This window comes from Cryptomeria japonica, chromosome 10 (assembly GCF_030272615.1).
Source record: "Cryptomeria japonica chromosome 10, Sugi_1.0, whole genome shotgun sequence".
Taxonomy (NCBI): domain Eukaryota; kingdom Viridiplantae; phylum Streptophyta; class Pinopsida; order Cupressales; family Cupressaceae; genus Cryptomeria; species Cryptomeria japonica.
This window is the reverse complement of record NC_081414.1, coordinates 607,723,579-607,744,373: the sequence shown is the minus strand read 5'-3', so window position 1 is coordinate 607,744,373 and position 20,795 is coordinate 607,723,579. Positions and strand designations below refer to the sequence as shown.

The following is a 20,795-nucleotide window of genomic DNA, read 5'->3' as shown; positions in this document are numbered from 1 at the left end:
TGACAAATAGAACACCAACAAACACTGTGGATCTGAGAGAGGGAACAAAAACCTTGTGAATCCATGAAATGAAGGGGCATCTGAACCACTCCCAACACAACACCCACCACCCCTAAAACAAATCAAACCACCCCCAACAACAAAACATCTGGAACAAACATCCCTGCACCAACCCAAGCCTCACCATCTCCATTGTCTTAAGAATCGACCTCCTCCTCCTCTGGGGAAACCCTTGAACCTCCACTCCTGCCTCTCCCACTATCACTCATTTCAAATTGTTGTTGTCTATAAGAGTTGCAGTATACTCTATGTTGGAATGAGTCTTGTTTTCATTATACTCTATGAGTTGTATTTTGTATTGGTTATGGTCCAATATTTATAGGTTTGTGTTTGGTATGTTAATTTATTTTATATCAAAACCCCTTATAATAATGTGGATGTTAGTTGAAAGCTTCAAGGGTAGACATATGTACATATAGACATAATAGTTCTATTTTTACATATTGGTTATCTATATGATAAATTTTGTCCATGTATGTAATTTATTATATCATATCAATATATTCTGGGGTCATCCTCTTTATCTAAAAAACCCATATTTCTTTAAGGTTCAAATTAGAGCTTGAAAGTTCAATGAAAATTAAAAATCAGCCTATAGCACAAGTAGTTTTACAGACCCAAGCTCAATTTTTTGGCTATATGATAAATATTTTCAAGGATGTTAAGTTGTAAATAGAAGGGAGTGATGTGGTTTTGAGGACTCTTTAATATTTATATGGTATTGTACATTTATTATGGAAATTAATAGAAGAATATCTTCCAATTAGCTTTATAATTCTAAATAACTGCATGGTACAAAATTAGCAATATTAGCGTAGAGATCAATTCATGAAGTAATAGCTTTATTTATATATTATGAACTCAAGCAGGGCTAGACTCTAGAGTGTAGAATTCACCTCCAAAAACACTTCCATTGAGATAGTTAAGTGCAAACTATACTCAATTTTTGAGGACCAAGTTGCAGTAAATTAGGTGTGTTGATGCCCAACTGAGTCCTTGATATACTAGTGCATTTAGAATTTTTATCATTCAATAAATCCATTAAGAAATTGAATAGATATTATCTTATCATTGAAGAGTATTTCATGGTAGAGAATGAGAAGAAAGTTATGAAGATTGATCAGTTTATCAATGATGGAATCACCACTTTAATAGTGGATGATGTATTTTGTGTCTATAGATTTGTTGTAGAATGGATACATATACATGTATTATTCATTATATACTTGTTGTTTCTAATAGTGTTATTAGTTTTTTGAACAATAAATTCATGGAGACTTTATAGTAAAAGAATAAAGAATCAAATATGGGTACGAAGCAATTTTTAGGGTTGTCCGAATATGAAAAATAAGAACAAAAATCACAATTATTTTAAATAATCTAGATGTTATAAACGAGTGTATTGTAAAGCCTTATATCTAACGAGTCAGTAAACTACAACAAGAAAGAGTTCATGAATAGAATTTTTTAAGATATTTTTTTACATATTTTCTAGATATAAGATTATTGAATGTCAAAACAAGTGATAAATATTATGATTCATATAATAAAAAATTTGGAGTTTGAGAATCTAAAAAATGAACTCACATAACAAATATCATACTAGAACTAGTTTTTAATAATCAAAATAAAACCAAGTTCCCAGTTTTGTATCTAACAATCTTTTATCAAAGCTATATGTGGTTCTCAAAGAAATGACACATAATAAAATTGTATGTGTCTTTATAAACAAGTAATTTGACCATGTTATTCTTGTATTATAACTCAAAATAGTTAGAGTATAAATTATACAACTAATCTATTTTGGAATTAAATGTGTGTGAAAGAAAACTAGAAAGTGGAATCAATATATGTGAAAACACAAAATAAATGACTATAAATAGAAAAATCTCTTAAATTTATGAGAAAAGTTACTATGGTGCATGCTATCCTTGAATCAAGTGATTTCTTAAGAACTCTTAATATATAGAGAAGAATACCTCTTCAAACTCACTTGAATGATCTTAAAATCTAAACAATACCACTAAATACACTTTCTTTTTTATTACTGATCAACATGATAAATACAAACATTTGAGAAAATATTTGATATATATTTTTATATCAGTTTTTGAATTTTTTAAAATGAATTTACACTTAACTAAGTTGCATTGAGATGTAACTATATCATCAAGTGTGATTTGTTGTGAAACATGTTGTGTTTCTATATTCACAAGTCATAGATCATGATGACTTTGGACCCATTTGTTGATCAACACTATGCCTCCTTCCAATCATGCTATTAAATATATTGTAACTTTATAAAAAATCTATTCTAAATATATTTGTATCATGGATTATTCTTTAATATATTTTCATATTAAATTCGAGATCATAAGAGTGTGGCTAGTATTATTATGAACCTCACACTTTAAAGTTACAAAGGTAATAGAGCAATAAAAAACTTTCATGTTAAGAACAATGAAAAACACCCATGAACAAAATTGAATGTGTGCATTAAAAGAGAAGTGGGCAAGGCACATTTTCATTCTTTGAGAGAAAATGAATTTGACAATGCCTATGCCATATGTAATAAATAATATATACCTAAACCCTCAAAGCATGACCAACCATTCCATTAATTATTGGCTACATTATTAAATATTTTATAGTCAAAATAAATATAATAAAGAATTGATATAAAAATAATATAATTCACCAAATCCTCATAGCAAGGCCTACTATTCTACTAGTTATTTGTTGCACTGTCTAATACTTTATAAGTATATATGAATAGAGTAAAAAGGACTGCATGAATAATAATACTATGAACTCAATTACTTCAGAAGAGATTGTTCACAACTATTACCAAATAAATATTAAATAAGATAGAAATAAAAATATACAGGTCTAAAATTCTCTTTAAAACGGTTTACTGTTAAAGATATTAGTTTTTCACAATCCATGTTAGTAATTTTGTTCACTTCTGATTTTGATTGTATGTGTTTTTTTGGATCGCACTCTGTGATCCATCATCAAGATGATAGAAAACTCAAAGAGAAATATATAGATGAGATTAGCCGACATATATGATCCTGAAGGACCTTATAGGTGTCATATGATACAAGATATCTACGAAGGAAATGAATGCAAGTAATACATCGCATTCGAAGTAATGTATCTGTCCATATCGATGGTGGAATAAGGATCCTTTACTGTGCTTTAAACATGGGTAGAATTTTACATCCACGTATTTCTAAATGAAAACAATGTAAATTAGAGTAATTGCTTAAAACTTAGATTCATTTTTTATTTTAAAACTATAAACGATATTTTCTATTATGCAATGATGGCGATAAGTATGGTGCAACCAACAGGATGACGAAAAGAATCAGACTACAGTTTCTCCCGTGACTAACTGACGTGTGCACATTTTCAGATTAGTGGAGGAAGATTAGGATAAAGAAGATATTTCACTATCAAAATTTATTGTGATCTGCAAGTGAAAGCTCCACCAAACCGAATTTCATCTCATTCTATACTTCAATTATCATCTGCAATGAAACGGCTGAGGTATACTTCAATTTGAGTTAATGATTTGGGTGATTACAAATTTAATAGATTAGAGTAACTAATTAAAATGTTATCCGTCGAGCTCCAGGAAATCCTCACGCCACAGAAATCAAATGCTATTAACTTAAGATACGATGCTAATATGGGCAATCATCCTACAGCCAGGCTTGCCACTAATTCCTTTTGAATTTGGTGGGTGGTGAATCAGTACTCATAAATCAAATCAAAATAATCGAGTTTGGGTAAGTAGTAGATATTATAAATGGTGCTCGATTAGACAGATTAGAATACCATTCGAGTGATACTTTTTAATGGGGAGAATTACAGTTCAAATTTAGTCATTAGATCTGCAAAGAGATGGATGTCGTGGGTGTTGCTCTTCTGCTGTTAGCCTTGTCAATGGCTGGTTATGCAGTGGGTGCAGGTAGCACAGAGCATGCTTCAATTTATATAGTCCACATGGATAAGTCTGCTATGCCCAAGGAATTCCCAAGTCACGTTCACTGGTATAAATCGCTGCTGTCAGCTGTGAAAAAAACAAACGGGCAGCAGAGCACAGAGGAGGAGGATCTGTATCTTTACACTTATGATACTATAATGCACGGTTTCAGCGCCATGCTTACAAAATCGCAGCTGGATTTGCTGGAGGAGATGCCAGGTCACATATCATCTTTTCCCGATTCGTTGGCAACCATGGATACCACGCATTCCACGGAATTCCTGGATCTTAGTTCTGATAACGGTATTTTGCCAATATCCCAATCTGGGCAAGACATAATTGTGGGCATGCTGGACACTGGAATTTGGCCCGAGAGCCGGAGCTTCCATGACGATGGAATGGGACCAGTCCCAGCCAGATGGAAGGGGATTTGTCAGAACGGTACAGCGTTCGCCTCTTCGCTCTGCAATAGAAAGCTGATAGGAGCACGCTATTTTAACAAAGCTCTGGTCGCCAAGTACGGGAATCTTAGCCTCAACGACGACTACAATTCTCCAAGGGATTCTGACGGGCATGGAAGCAACACATCGTCCACTGCAGGAGGTAACTATGTGGAGGGCATAGATTTCTACGGCTATGCTCCTGGTACAGCTCGTGGCGTGGCTCCTGCGGGGAGAGTTGCCATGTACAAAGTGTTGGAAGTAACGAGTACTCTAAGAGGGGGAGGGGGTGAATCAGAGTACACTAAATCTTTAAATTCATAAGAACAATATTAAGATGGCCACAAAAACTGAAAACTAAGAGTTCATTTGAAAAACTTGCATCAACATGTGACTGTGAAAAGAACATAAGAGAAAATGGAATAAGTGTATCAGAGTACTAAACATAACTAAGAAACCAACACCATAACACAGTTTTTGTGCTGAGTGAAAACCCTCGAAATCCAACTAGATTTCATCATAGGGAAAAAAACACTCCAATCCTTTTATTAATCTTAAACACCAACCAATACATCCAATTTAGCAGCCCTGCTGCAAGGAGCTTCAACCCCTATCATTTTCAACAGTTTTTGAGTGGATTCATAATGATATATTTTCAATCTGTTCTACAACTATTTTATCATGAACCTTTATTACAAAGCAAAAAATATCATATCCAGTAAGTCCGCCAACAACAGAGATCTAAAAATAAATAATACAGCTTTTCTTTCTTTCCACTAAAAACACACTCCGGCTTCACCTACATTTACATATATATATCCCCTTCTTTAGAGATTGATACATACATGTAAATGTATCCAAAGCATTAACTGAACCAAACAGTTAACCACTGCCCTTAAAAAAACTGATTTTGAGTTTATTGATCAGACCACAACCCATGTAGGGTTTAATTTTAATATCAACTTCTCAATAAATCCTATCCAAAAAGAACCCTTCCATAAGAATACAAATGCTTGATATGTACCCACAATATCACTGAAAAACCTTGATTAAAAACTGGAGGGTGAATAATAAAATCTTCTAGAGTAACCCTCGTATAGGGTAACCAACTAAAATAATCTTTATAACTGCTTTGATAAATCTCTAAAAATTTCTCGAATCATCCTGCAAAAACACTTGATATAATCATAGTAACAAACTCGTAAAGTGTTAACAAGAATCTGCAATATGATTCCAATAACTACCTTTGAATCTGTAAAAATGAAACCCTTAACCTTTTGTCAAATCGTTTAAACAAAAAAAAAACAGTTACTATGCTTCTACAGTGCCATAAAATAAGGAAAGGACAAATAGTTATATGCAACTCAACCAATAAAAAAAAACTTGCTTCATATTTCCTTTCGACACTTATCATTTCTCCTCAAAATGAATTTACTGTGTGCATACCTGTGATTAGAGAGAACGATAAGATTACCAGCAGTGAGCATGTGTAGAGATCTAACTGAAGCAGTCTTTATCCTTGACAAGAAACCCATCAATGTCCAGAGCAAAGACGGGAGCAAGAAATAGTAGAAACACATAACCATCAAAGCATTCTCCCAGTTCTAAATCACCAAGCAAGTTCAGCTGAAAGCGGCAAAACAACAAGGGCTTTGGCAGTGAAAAGAAAGTATCAACAAAATAAACTGCACTTTCTTTGAAGTCCGGAATATCCCAAATCATAATAGATTTCCTTTTGACATCCGAGATGAACTCATAATGCCAGCCACGTGAGTTAAAAGTAAACTGACTCAAGTCAAACTCAACCATGATCTATCATTCATGAGTTAAAAGGTGAAACAGGCTGAAATAGTGATTGACATGACATGGCAAATAAAACCCACATACTACCACCGAAGAGCCTTCTCATCAAGGACAAATAGAAAAGTCAACAAACTCCCCCTTTGTCCTTGATGGCCAAAACATAGCTACCATTGAACAGAGGGATAGAAGTCTATCAACCATATCATGTAATCCAGACTTGGGAATCAAATACTCACCAAATTATTAAGTGAACTAGAAGCACTTCTGACATGCTGAAGCAATTTGACGTACAAGTGCAAAATATATTGCCAAATCAAACTAACAACCAAGATATTATTGTCAAGAATCAGAATCAGAAAACCAAGTTGTAACCAATCTGAACCAATAGAAGATTGAAACTATGTAAGACTGACAACTAAGATATCATTGTCAAGAATCAGAATCAGAAAACCAAGTTGTAACCAATCCGAACCAATATAATATTGAAACTGTGTAAATCTAAAACAGTAGATATGAGCAACAGAATCATCATGAAAATCATTAATCTGACCATCAACCTTTGAACCAAAGCATCTGTGTATAACATCTGAAACAATAGATATAAGCAACAGAACCATCATGACAAGCATTCTCCCCCTTTTTGTCAGCAAGGACAAAGAGGGCCTAGGTGGGAGCATGGTGAGAAGCTCCCTCATACTAGAGAAATCAGGTTGAAATAAAGGATTGAGAGTAAACTCCCAATCGATCACGCAACCGCATGAATGTATCCTTTGGTAAAGCTTTGGTAAAAATGTCTGCAACTTGTGCCTGGGAGGACATATGAACAAGAATGATTTCATTTGCAGTCACTTGATCACGTAAAAATTGCAATTTAAGTGCAACATGTTTGGTATGGGAATGCATCACAAGATTTTTTGAAAGTTGAATAGCACTGGTATTGTCACAGAATATAGTCATAGGTTTTGATATCACAACACCCAGATCTGCCAACTGATAAGACATCCAAAGCATTTGAGTACAGCAAGTTGTGGCAGTAATGTACTCAGATTCAGCTGTGGACAAAGTGACACAGTCTTGCTTCTTGTTGTGCCAAGAAACCAGTCGGTCACCAAGGAAGAAAGCTGCACCACTAGTACTGCGATGATCATCAACACAGCCTCCCCAGTCAGCATCAGTATACCCTATCAATGTAAAATCACCATGTTTTGGATACCATAAACCAAAGTCCAGAGTACCTTGGATATATTTAAAAATTCGTGTTATGACATTTAGATGAGATTGTCTAGGGGCAGACTGATAGCGTGAGACCAAACAAACTGCTTGCATTAAGTCAGGTCTAGAAGCAGTAAGATAGAGCAAGCTTCCTACCATAGACCAATATTTACTTTGATCAACAAGTGGAGAATCATCAACCTTAACCAACTTACACCCAGTTTCCATAGGTGTACCAACATGAGTACACTGGTCCATCTGAAACCTTTTTAACATCTCTTTTGCATATTTAGTTTGTGAAATAAAAATACCATGTTCTAGTTGTGATACTTGGATACCCAAGAAAAAAGATAAAGGTTCTAGCATTGACATTTCAAATTCAGATTCCATAATAGTCGAAAAACTCTGTGATAATTCATCATTTGTAGATCCAAATATGATATCATCTACGTAGATTTCAATAGCTAGAAGATCATCACTAACAACTTTAGTATATAATGTACTATCAACATTGCCTTTAGTAAAACCTTTAGAAATCAAATGTGAATCAAGTCTAGAATACCAAGCATGTGGTGCTTGTTTCAGGCCATAAAGTGCTTTCTTTAATCTGTAAACATGATCTGTATAATCAGAAGATTCAAAACCTTCTGGTTTCTCCATAGATACCTCTTCTTCTAAATATCCATTCAGAAATGTTGTTTTAACATCCATCTGGTACACTGTAAATTCCTTAAATGAGGCATATGCAAGAAACATTCTAATGGATTCTAAATCAGCTACAGGAGCAAAAGTTTCCCCAAAATCTATCCCTTCTTGATGAGCATACCCTTTGCACACAAATCTAGCTTTGTTTCTAATAACTTTTCCTGATTCATCTAACTTATTCCTGAAAATCCATTTTCCCCCAATTACATTTTTGTCATCTGGACGAGGAACAAGTTCCCATGTTTTATTTTTCTCAATTTGATTAATCTCATCTTTCATTGCATTTAACCAAGATTGATCTTTTAAAGCTTCAAAAACATTTTGTGGTTCAAAATCTATTAAAAGGCAAAAGTGCTCAGCCATCTGAGCTTGTTCTATTTGTTTTGCCTTTCTACAAGTTATTATACTAGCATCTTTATCACCAATCACAAGTGTTTCAGGATGTCGTTTAGCAATTATCTTGTAAGGTGTTTTCTGAGGTATATCTTCCTTAAAATTAGGAACTTCCTCTTGTTTACTTGAGCTAGTTTCATCTACTTTGGTAACAACTGGTTCATTTGATGTTGAGGCATTGCCAACTCCTAAATTAGATTCCTCATCAACATCTTGAATCTGATTTTTCATCACATTCTGATTTTCATTGAATACTACATTAACAGATTCAACAATTTTATTCAAGCGTTTATTAAAACACTTGTATGCTTTGCTGTTTGAAGAATAACCTAAGAAAATTCCTTCATCAGATTTAGCATGAAAACTATCAAGATTTTCAAAATCATTCTTGATAAAATACTAACAACCAAAGATTCTAAAATGCTTAACAGATGCTATTTTTCCATACCAAAGTTCATAAGGAGTGCAAGTTGTTCTTATTCTGATTTGTACTCTGTTTAAAATATATATAGCTGTATGAACAACTTCTTTCCAATATTTATCAGATAGATTAGATTCATTAAGCATAGTTCTTGCCATTTCTTTTATAGTTTTGTTTTTTCTTTCAACTACCCCATTTTGTTGGGGAGTCCAAGCAGCAGAGTACTATCTTTTAATCCCATGATTTTCACAATACTCAACAAAATCTTGAGAAGTGAACTCACCTCCCTTATCTGATCTTAGGCATTTTAGTTTCAAATTAGACTCTTTTTCAACCATTTTTCTAAATATTTTAAACCTATCAAAAGCCTCTGACTTATGCTTGAGAAAGGTTACCCATATCATTCTGGTGTAGTCATCTACGAACAACATAAAATATTTTTCACCATTCAGTGACTATGTTTTCGTAGGACCACACAAATCTGTGTGAACTAATTCTAGTGGCCTTGAGGACTGAAACTCCTTAGATTTGAAAGATGACTTAGTTTTGTTTGGCTTTTACACATTCACTGCAAATAGAGTTTGTAGGTCTACTAATCAGAGGTAGACCTCGAACATTTTCATTTTTGCTAATTCTGACCATATTATCGAAATTAACATGACCAGATCTCTTATGCCATAACCAATTTTCATCTATATAACTCATAAGACACATGCCTGCACTTTGTTCTTGATTTTTGGAGTTTGACAAATGATACAAATTACCATGTGTTCTAAAACCATTTGCTATTATTTTCCCTCACTTTTCTTTAATCATACATCCGTAAGAATTAAACACAACTTGACGTCCACTATCACAAATCTGACTAATGCTTAGCAAGTTATACTTTAATCCTTCAACATAATAGACATCATTTATAGGAGTGTCTTTGTTTATCATGACTGTTCCCATTCCAGTAATGTATAGACCTGTATTATCACCAAATTTAACAAAACCTCCTGAATGATTTTCTAAGGCTGAAAACTTGTTTTTGTCTCCTGTCATATGATGAGAACATCCACTGTCCAAAACCCAAATAGAAGATTTGGTAGATATTAGAGCTATTTGAACAAGCATAGATTGTTCAAGTTTGGGTCTCCACATTTTTGAAGGTTTTTGTAACTTTTTACAATACTTAGAAGTGTGACCATATTGATAACATGTAAAACATCTTATGTCTTTGACAAAACCAAAAGACTGTTTATGACCAAAAATAGGAACTCTAGCAAATCTGCAAGTATTTACTCTATGCCCAAACAGATTACAAAAATGACAATAGCCATGGAAAAATCTGTTATTCGGAAACTGATTTCTGTTTGTTATTACAAAATTCTGATGTGAAGTTTCACCTTTTTAAGTAGAATGTTGTTGTTATTCAAGAGTGTATACTTGTTTTTGTAGTGTACTAATTTCTTGTTCTTTTCTTTCAATAAGACTTCCCTGAGTTTCAATAACCTTGTTTGCATTAACTATATCAAGTTGTAAGATCTGATTGGAATCTTCATAAGAAATTACAAGTTTCTTAAATCTTTTTACTTCTTGAAGAGCACAAAGAAGTTCTTCTTCGAGATTTACATCTCCTATTTCAACTTCAGAATCTGGTTCAGATTTTACTGCAACTGGTTTTTCAAATTCAACTTTGGTCATAAATAGTGTTTCACAACCATCATCATTTGACTTATCAGATTCATCTTCAGTCTCTTCTTTTGACATAAGACTCTTCTTTTTAAAATTGTTCAACCTTTTATTAGGATTCCAAGGTTTTTTAAACGATTTTTTAGATTTATCTTCATCTTTACTTAGATCTAAATACGGACATTTTGCTGCAAAGTGTCTAGTTTTACCACAGCCAAAACATTTAAACTTTCCTTGAAACTTCTTCCTAAGTTTCCTAACCAGTAAAGTTTCAAAAACATCAGATAATTCAGACTCACTCTCTTCCCGTTTCTCAATTTTAAAAATTGTTTCCTTAGAGGTAGAAGGGGTATTACCAATTCTAATTTCATAAGTAGTAAGTGTACTTTGAAGCTGATGCACAGTCATTTTAGAGAAATTTTTCTTTTCTTCAAGAGCAGATATCTTAGTTTCAAATTTTGGTAATAATGTTCTAATTACTTTTGCAACCACATCATGTTCATCAATTTCTTCACCAAGACCCTTTTGGGCATTTACAACTTCATCAATATGAAGAAAATAACTTGCCACTAACTCATCATTATTCATTTTCAAATCATCAAACTGAGTTTTTAATGTAATCAATTTTGATTCTTTAACCTTTTCATTACCTTGATAAATGGATTCAAGATTTGTCCATACCTCATTGGCTGATTTGAAGTACATTACTTTAACAAATACTTCTTTTGATAACCCACAAAGAATTGCAAAGCGAGCTCTCTTATCCAGTTCATATTTTGTCCTTTCATCTGCATCAGTAGGTACAGTAGATGGCACATCATACTTGTTAGATACAACTTCCCACATTCTGACATCCAGAGAATGAATAAATGCTTCCATTCTAAGTTGCCAAAAAATGTAATCTGTGCCATCAAATAAAGGAGCTCTAGTGAGCGAGGCACCTTCGCCTTGAGACATGACAACTTCCAAAATAACTAGGATCAATCCTAGGACAAACCTATGAGGACCCTACACTCTGATACCAATTGTTGGAAGTAACGAGTACTCTGAGAGGGGGAGGGGGTGAATCAAAGTACACTAAATCTTTAAATTCATAAGAACAATACTAAGATGGCCACAAAAACTGAAAACTAAGAGTCCATTTGAAAAACTTGCATCAACATGTGGCTGTGAAAAGAACATAAGAGAAAATGGAATAAGTGTATCAGAGTACTAAACATAACTAAGAAACCAACACCATGACACAGTTTTTGTGCTGAGTGAAAACCCTCGAAATCCAACTAGATTTCATCATAGGGAAAAAAACACTCCAATCCTTTTATTAATCTTAAACACCAACCAATACATCCAATTTAGCAGCCCTGCTGCAAGGAGCTTCAACCCCTATCCTTTTCAACAGTTTTTGAGTGGATTCATAATGATATATTTTCAATCTATTCTACAACTATTTTATCATGAACCTTTATTATAAAGCAAAAAATATGATATCTAGTAAGTCCGACAACAATAGAGATCTCAAAATAAATAATACAGCTTTTCTTTCTTTCCACTAAAAACACACTCCGACTTCACCTACATTTACATATATATATCCCCTTCTTTAGAAATTGATACATACATGTAAATGTATCCAAAGCATTAACTAAACTAGACAGTTAACGACTGCCCTTAAAAAAACTGATTTTGAGTTTATTGATCAGACCACAACCCATGTAGGGTTTAATTTTAATATCAACTTCTCAATAAATCCTATCCAAAAAGAACCCTTCCATAAGAATACAAATGCTTGATATGTACCCACAATATCACTGAAAAACCTTGATTAAAAACTGGAGGGTGAATAATAAAATCTTCTAGAGTAACCCTCGTATAGGGTAACCAACTAAAACAATCTTTATAACTGCTTTGATAAATCTCTAAAAATTTCTCGAATCATCCTGCAAAAATAGTTGATATAATCATAGTAACAAACTCGTAAAGGGTTAACAAGAATCTGCAATATGATTCCAATAACTACCTTTGAATCTGTAAAAATGAAACCCTTAACCTTTTGTCAAATCATTTAAACAAAAAAAAAATAGTTACTATGCTTCTACAGTGCCGGAAAATAAGGAAAGGACAAATAGTTATATGCAACTAAACCATTAAAAAAAAACTTGCTTCATATTTCCTTTCGACACTTATCATTTCTCCTCAAAATGAATTTACTGTGTGCATACTTGTGATTAGAGAGAACGATAAGATTACCAGCAGTGAGCATGTGTAGAGATCTAACTGAAGCAGTCTTTATCCTTGACTAGAAACCCATCAATGTCCAGAGCAAAGACGAGAGCAAGAAATAGTAGAAACACATAACCATCAAAGCATTCTCCCAGTTCTAAATCACCAAGCAAGTTCAGCTGAAAGCGGCAAAACAACAAGGGCTTTGGCAGTGAAAAGAAAGTATCAACAAAATAAACTGCACTTTCTTTGAAGTCCGGAATATCCCAAATCATAATAGATTTCCTTTTGACATCCGGGATGAACTCATAATGCCAACCACGTGAGTTAAAAGTAAACTAACTCAAGTCAAACTCAACCATGATCTATCATTCGTGAGTTAAAAGGTGAAATAGGCTGAAATAGTGATTGACATGACGTGGCAAATAAAACCCACATACTACCACCGAAGAGCCTTCTCATCAAGGACAAATAGAAAAGTCAACACAAAGTCATATGGTCAATTGGGAGTATGGGCTCTGATGCATTGGCTGCAATGGAGACCGCAATTAGCGACGGAGCTGACGTTTTGTCTCTCTTGTTTGGCTACCTCTTACCTCCCTATTTCCAAGATACAATAGCCACCGGTGCCTTTGCGGCTATAAAGAAAGGCGTTGTCGTTGTATGCTCTGCAGGGAACAGCGGGCCGGAGCGGGGACGCATGCACAATGGTGCACCTTGGATTTTCATGATCGGTGCCAGCACGATCGACAGAGATTTTGTTGCTTCTTTGAAGTTGGGTGACGGTAGCGTCATCAAAGGCTCCTGCTTCTATACTAATCCAAACAAAAACGGGAGCTACAACATACATCAAACCAAGATCATTTACGAGAGTGGAGACCCTGCATGCAAGAGGCACTTCGATGCTGCTACGGTGAACGGTACGGTTGTCTTGTGTGCAAATATGAATTCTTTGCTTATACAAGTTTTGAAACGAGCAGGAGTTCGGGCACTTGTCTCATTGCCCAAGACCGAGAGCTTTTCGTCATTTCCAGATGACAATTTTCCCAATATCGTGATGAAACCCGAAGATGGAGTAGGTTTAGTGAAGTATGCTTCTTCAGATTCAAGTCCTATTGTCGAAGTACAGTTGGGCCTGACGTCTCTAGGTGTGAAACCTGCGCCTTCAATGGCATCTTTTTCTTCTCGAGGGCCATATCCACCGAGCCCAAATATTATGAAGCCTGACGTTACAGCCCCTGGTGTTAATATTTTTGCAGCGTGGCTTCCAAATACCACAGAGGGAGACAATTATGCTATCCTCTCAGGCACGTCCATGTCATGCCCTCATGTGGCCGGATTGGCAGTTCTGATGAAAGCAATTCACAGCGAGTGGAGTCCCGCAGCAATCAAATCTGCCATCATAACCACTTCCTACAGACTCAGCAATTCCAACAAAGCTATAATGGACCTTGGCTACAGAGGTAACCCTGCCACGCCTTTTGATATGGGAGCAGGCCACGTCGACCCTAATAAAGCCGTCGATCCTGGACTCGTCTACGACATCAGCGTCGAAGACTATGCCAATTATCTGTGCACTCTCAATTATACCACCAAGCAAATTCAAACAATTACCGGAACCCCTGTTTCATGTCCTAGCGGCCTCGATTTGGGATCGGACGGTCTAAACTATCCCTCCTTCACTGCAATTTTCAACAAGAATGCCACCTCGTCCTCGTCTTCCACATTCAAAAGAACATTGACGAATGTGGGAGACGACATATCGTATTATAAGGCTGTCCTTGAGGTACCCAAAGGACTCAAAGTGCAGGTGATTCCTGATGCTGTTGAATTTAAGAAGAAATTTGAGAAGGTGAATTTTACTGTCGTAGTGGAGGTAGAGGAAGGTGTGGGAAACGAATTTGTGTTGTACGGATATTTGACTTGGGTTGATGAAAATGGCCATGTGGTGAAAAGTCCTGTGCTGGCACTCTTTCAATAAATATGTGCGTCTTCTTCATATTATTCAAAAGTTGTTTCTTTGAAGACCAAAAAACATTCCCTCTCTGAGACACACTGTCTCCTGTTGATGTTTTTTAGTAGAGACCAAATAATTTGGTTATTCAGTAATTGTTTGCGAGATTAATATAAGAGAATTTGAGATTACCTTCGCATGTTTAATTCTTGAGCTGATGATTCCAAATTTCAAGGAACTCAACAACTGTGCTTTTGTCCAGCGTTGAGAACAGAAAATTTATGCATATTTCGTAAAGCCTAGCTAAAGGGTCGATGCGTCAGAAATTTTAATGTGAATGCACTCAAAGCTTTGTACCGGGTTATTTGAATCTACAAAACCGGATGCGAGTTATAACCTTTCTTCTTTCGTACAATAGTCTTAATTATCTTTCCAAAAGTCTACATTATTGGTCTTGTTGAATCTGATGGTTGATTTTTATGTTTTTATTGTAGAATTGATGGTTGATTATTGTCACATGCCTGTCCAAATCCGATGCTGCATTATTGTTTCAATGATTTAGTAGGTTGTTTTGAGTATTGATGATGTATTGAAGCCCAAATTTTAGTCGCGATATTTAAAATAACAGATGTATTGCATCTCATTGTTTAAATTGGGTGTCGAGCGAAATTAAAAAAGTTTTTGTTAAAGCTGATTTTGTTGTCGAAATCATCGATGATGTTAAAATTATTAATGTCAAAAATCATTATTAAAAATGTTCTTTCATTCATCAGCATATAAAATATGTTGTTAGATGTTTTTTTAATATTAAATATAGTATATCAAAAGATTAAAAAATGCATCATGGTAAGATCAACTTATCCTGTTTGTGTCATGTAGGGTCCCCTGATGAGACTGATTACATGATGAAATTGATTACATTATGAAATCTGCATATGATATTGAATCACAAGCCTATAATCTAATTATCGACCACACATGTTCATCATATAAAGTTATCCTATAACATAATCATGTAGCTCCAATATATGGAATATATTCTCTTAGACTAGTAGTCAATAGTTCTCTTCCAAAATCCTAGAGCCAGTTCTTGCAACTGCTCAATCGACATAACTGCGATGCTCCCAAAAGAGACGTACAGAACAGAAGAAGGTTCAAGCCACTTAAGGCAGTCAAGATCATCCTCCCAAAGGCTTATTGAAATGTTCACAGAAGAGGCACTGGCTTGGAGAAAGTCAAGGAAGAAGATAGGGCCGACGGTGAGAACAGGACACCCATTGGAGAGTCCCGTTACGGCTCCCGGACCTTCAAGTTCATCGAACGTATTGACAAGCATGTAATCGGCCTACTTCTGTTTGTCTGATACGTAAAGAAAGATATCGAAAATGGGATCGGACTTGCTTCGGAAGAATATCATCAAATCCGTTGGTTTGACTGGTGGAATGTTTCCGGGCAGACAAGTGATAAGGTTTTCTGGGCGCTGTACCTCCTTCACTGTACACAACACCGTAAATAGCAATAAACATTTTGAAACATTTTCAGATATGCAAAAAAACTATGCAAATTAATTGTTAAATCATACCATTGACTGGAATGAGTCCCTTGTCGAAGAGAAACCGGGAATTAGTTAACGCAATGGACGCAGAGCAAGAGAATGTCCAGAATACGGCGCGGGGAACGCCAAGCACCGTGGCAACCTCTTCAGCACAGGCGAAGAGAGAATCCGCTATCATGCATGTTATTGGTGGAACCTCATCGGCCGTACTTTGTAGGAGTCGAACCATGGCGGGGCTTAGTTTGTGTATTGCTTGGAAAAACTCATGGATTATAAGAAGGCGAGGATGATGAGGAAGGAGGCCGTCAGGAAGAGAGAGAAACCGAAAGTGCATTCCTTGCTGTTCCAACCGACGGGAGATCGCAGTGGGCATCGTTAGGCGGTCGAAAAATTCTTTCCTCTGTCCACTTTGTAGTGATGAAAGTGACGAAAAATCCCCGGGCAGCTAAAAGTTTTGCCAAGTGAAAGAAAGGGTTGATATGGCCTTGAGAAGTGGCACCATTACTGCGTGCAGACGTGGGAGAGACGAAGCCATATCTCTGGGATTCCCTTGCCGTGGGGTATCTGAGCTCCAACAACTGTTAGCTTTTAGTAGGCTATACGAAGGAACAAAATTTCTACGGTCAAGATTCATGATTACTCAGGTCATCATCTCCTGTGGAAAGTTTACGAATTTGTGTTCATCACGGTACTTTTTCTATAATGAAGATTGTCTGATGGATAATATGCGTGGCAGCGGAGGCTAGAAAGTCAACAACTACTTGAACTACTTGAGTTTACAGGCCTGGTAAACGAATGAGTCTTTAAAGAATATCCCTTGGATGCCGACAAATGAATAAAACAGGAGAATTCAAAACATAACCTTCCTTCAGCCATTCATGATCTCCAAACTAATAAAATCATGAACTCTCAAGTTATGATTGTTCAAGATATGGTAAGATATTCACTATTAAATTTGATGAATTAGAATTGTACTTGCACGTGTTAGACTTTATTTATTCAGTTATATAGTTTGAAACTATTTAAGAGGAGTCTATGGTCCTTTGCAGGGCACATAATTGTTTGTTAGTTTTATTTATTTATTTTTTTAATAAATATGGTTCTAATTTCTAATGAGTGTATGGTGTGTGATATCAAAATGTGAAAATACTTAATCTCCATCGGTTTTTTTGAATGATGATAAATGAATACAAATACTTAAGTAGATGACAAATTTGACTACATCTACAAAATTAAGTTTGGAAAGGTGATCACATAAATCTTATCCTCACTTTTCTTTGCAGTGTGGATTCCAATGCAAATCCAATGAATTCAAATTTGGACATTAGAAAGTCTTCCATCTGTCTATTCAACAGTTTGCTGTCAAATCCATCTAACCTTCATAATTTTTTTCACAGTATGCATCTTTTAAAAATATAATTACAAAAATCTCTATGGGCGTGTACCTTAACCACAAAAACCTTATCTCATTTGTGTGCATCTGAATGCAATTTCAATCTTCTTCTTGCATGTGACTTGTCTGTTCATCAACTTGAAATATTATGATCCATATTAGTCTTCACATCGCACTCTATTTCGCCTTTCAAATCATTGTCCTTGCTGCAAATTGTGTGGTATTATGGAAATTGTGTGGAATATAGGGCAATTATGTCATAAACCTCTTTTCCAACTCGACAAGACTTGATTATTATTATCACTATTTTCATTATTAAATTTAAGAGTAATGTTAGTTAGAAATTATAAATTTAAAAAGGTTGAAATATTTTAAAGGAAAAAAAAATTAATAAGTGGTGATACAAATGAGGTCATAAAGTTAATTGGAAAAAAAAAATCCATTAAAATATCAATTGAGCACATGTCGTAGGAGAAAAGGAGAAGTTTCTAGAAGACGCTTTTCAAATTCCATTTCTCGCATGTAACCCCCACTTTGTCAATACTTAATTATGCATGGAGTTTATTTTGGAAAAAGGAATCCCTAATCAATTAATTCATTTAGTAGTGGGAAAATGACTCCCTTTCTATATAATGGATTTCAGTTTTCAAAATAAGGGAGGACAGTTTTGATGAAAGCATTCTTGAATTTATTTTTTTTCATGTTAGAAGTGGTAGGATTTTGTGAGTACTTTGTACGATAGAAGATAGGATTTTCCAAATGCTTTTGGAGGAGATTTTATCAAGCTACAAGGAGGAGATGAAGAAGACTAGATGAGAGATTTGGAGGCAAATCATTCAACAAGCTCTTCATTCAATCCAGGTTTGATCCTTGTTCACTTGTTATTTATTTTTCAAATGAAAAAAGGAAGGGGATTTTATTATATGCTTGATATTTTTTTTGTAGGAATTTGTGGGTAGGAGACCCAATTTTCTTCTATTTTGCATGCATGCAATTTTTTTAGTAGATTTTAAGTAGTTATAGGGAAAATAATTTCAACCACATACTTATTTATTCTATCAAAAATTAAGTAGTTCTTGCAAATATATTAATTTTTTTTTCCTTCATCGAACTAGACTCATAATAGGAAATAATATGGATTTAAGAAATGAGATTGTGTGTTATCTTTCACTTTAAATTCTTAGAGAAATCCTAAAATTGAAAATCTTAGAAAAAAAAAAATTAATAGAATGCATATTAGGATAAAATGAAATGACAAACTTTGTGGAATTGTAATTAGATCTAGAAAGAATTGAAACATATCCTTTTGAATGCATAATTTTTGAGTTGTCCAACTCTCTGTGAAAAAAAATCTTTATCCCCCCCCCCCCAATTATAAATTGTGAGTAATATCTCTCTTGAAAATCTTTATTTCTCAAAATGTATTTTGTATTCTCAAAATGAACCCTCTGAAATCTATCTCTGTGTTTCTTTATTTTTTTTCAAAATTTAATTTGTGAGAGTCTCTTTCTTTTTGTTTTATTTCTCAAAGTAAAATTTGTCAGAACCTTTCTCTCTGTGGAAATCTTTTGAAAATAAGTTCTCTGTGAAAATCTTTTGAAATAGTTTTTTTTTTTTTTTCTCTATGAGAATATTTTCTTCTTTTTTTTTTCTTGTGGAAATTCTTTAATCTCAAAATTAAATCCATCTCCCTGGCTTAATTCTCAAGAGAATTTGTGAGAATTTGTCTCTGTAAAAAAAAACAAAAAACAAACCTTTTACCTCTCAAAAACATAATCTACAAAATTTTGGATTATTCATATCTGGTGATTGCATAATTAAGAAGGAAACAAAATGTTTTAACTTTATTATATATATATATATATATATATATATATATATATATATATATATATATATGGGCATATTAGCATGTATTTCTATTTAGCATGTTGATTTTTAAATAAATAAAAAAATGGCAATGAATGCTTTTACGGGGCTGTTTTATAGGGAAATCTTTTTCAAAAAAAGAAGTAAACCATAGGTAGGAAGTGGCGGGCCACTTCCCCACTCCCTTCCCTAACTTCCTCCACTATTGTATTAAATTTTATTAAATATTTTTGAGTTGGATATAATAAATTGAATTAGTTTATAAATAAAGATTTGTTAATATAATAATATGTATGTGATTTTTATAAATTAGTTTATGAATAAAGATTTTCTAATATGAAATTGATTTTTATAAATTAGTTTATAAATAAAGATTGTTAATATAAAATTGATTTATCAGTTTATAAATATAGATTATTAATACTTGAAAAAAAATTTGTTTAACATTAATTTTGTTATTAAATAAATTATATTTGGGTGTTAATTATAATTTTATTTAAAATATATTTGTTAGAATTAAGAATTTAGGATTTATATCATTAGACTTAATTTATATTTAATAGTTGTAAGAGTTTCATCCTATTTAAATTAATTTGTATATTTGGCAATTAAAATTTATTTGGGAATTAAATTGTAAATTTTGGACCTTTCCTTCAATAAATTTCTTAGAATTTATTATCTCCCTAATGTAGGATTAGACAACCTTTTGGATATCAAAAGAGTAATTTTGCAAGAGGCAAATGACTAACTAATACTTGTGGGAGTTAGATGGATAAACAACATTAAGAGGCTCACTTTACCTTAATATAGTGGTTAAACCTTCTTATTGAATAAATTAGTTTGAATTAGGAAAACAAAGTATTTATGATGCACCTTGGTAAGCTTGGCATAGGTAATGGAATTATTAAAAAAAAATTATTGTTTTCTCTTCATTAAGAATCACTAGCTAACCTCGGATAAATTTTTATTAGATAGATCAATACATTCAAACTAAGTCTCTTACTTATGAGTCATCAAAATCGCTTGTAATATTTCCGATTGGTGCAAGAATTAAAGGTTAAATATTTTACCTATCCAATGAATGTGTTAGACTCATAGTTATCCT

The 20,795-nt window shown here is 33.9% G+C and overlaps 3 protein-coding genes across 3 annotated transcripts; 2 read left to right on the top strand and 1 right to left on the bottom strand.

Annotated features, from left to right (window-relative positions):
* The first annotated feature begins 3,969 nt into the window (after window positions 1–3,969).
* On the top strand, window positions 3,970–4,815 carry LOC131859092 (subtilisin-like protease SBT3). The gene has a single exon (XM_059212623.1). The coding sequence runs from the start codon at window positions 3,970–3,972 to the stop codon at window positions 4,813–4,815; it is 846 nt and encodes a 281-aa protein (XP_059068606.1).
* Window positions 4,816–13,430: 8,615 nt separating this feature from the next.
* Window positions 13,431–14,900, top strand: LOC131039327 (subtilisin-like protease SBT1.6). The gene has a single exon (XM_059212622.1). The coding sequence runs from the start codon at window positions 13,431–13,433 to the stop codon at window positions 14,898–14,900; it is 1,470 nt and encodes a 489-aa protein (XP_059068605.1).
* Window positions 14,901–15,784: 884 nt separating this feature from the next.
* Window positions 15,785–17,032, bottom strand: LOC131039324 (UDP-glycosyltransferase 85A8). The gene is made up of 2 exons (XM_057972033.2): window positions 16,456–17,032; window positions 15,785–16,367 (listed from the first exon to the last, which is right to left on the bottom strand). The coding sequence occupies exons 1-2, from the start codon at window positions 16,799–16,801 to the stop codon at window positions 16,219–16,221; spliced, it is 495 nt and encodes a 164-aa protein (XP_057828016.2). The 5' UTR covers window positions 16,802–17,032; the 3' UTR covers window positions 15,785–16,218.
* Window positions 17,033–20,795: the final 3,763 nt, after the last annotated feature.

Excerpts from the sequence above, each read along its gene's own strand:
- LOC131859092 (XM_059212623.1), top strand. The coding sequence starts at position 3,970 with ATGGATGTCGTGGGTGTTGCTCTTCTGCTGTTAGCCTTGTCAATGGCT.
- LOC131039327 (XM_059212622.1), top strand. The coding sequence starts at position 13,431 with ATGGGCTCTGATGCATTGGCTGCAATGGAGACCGCAATTAGCGACGGA.
- LOC131039324 (XM_057972033.2), bottom strand. The coding sequence starts at position 16,801 with ATGCCCACTGCGATCTCCCGTCGGTTGGAACAGCAAGGAATGCACTTT. Across the intron at positions 16,368-16,455 it reads GGGACTCATTCCAGTCAATG|TGAAGGAGGTACAGCGCCCA; the intron begins GTATGATTTAAC and ends TGTTGTGTACAG.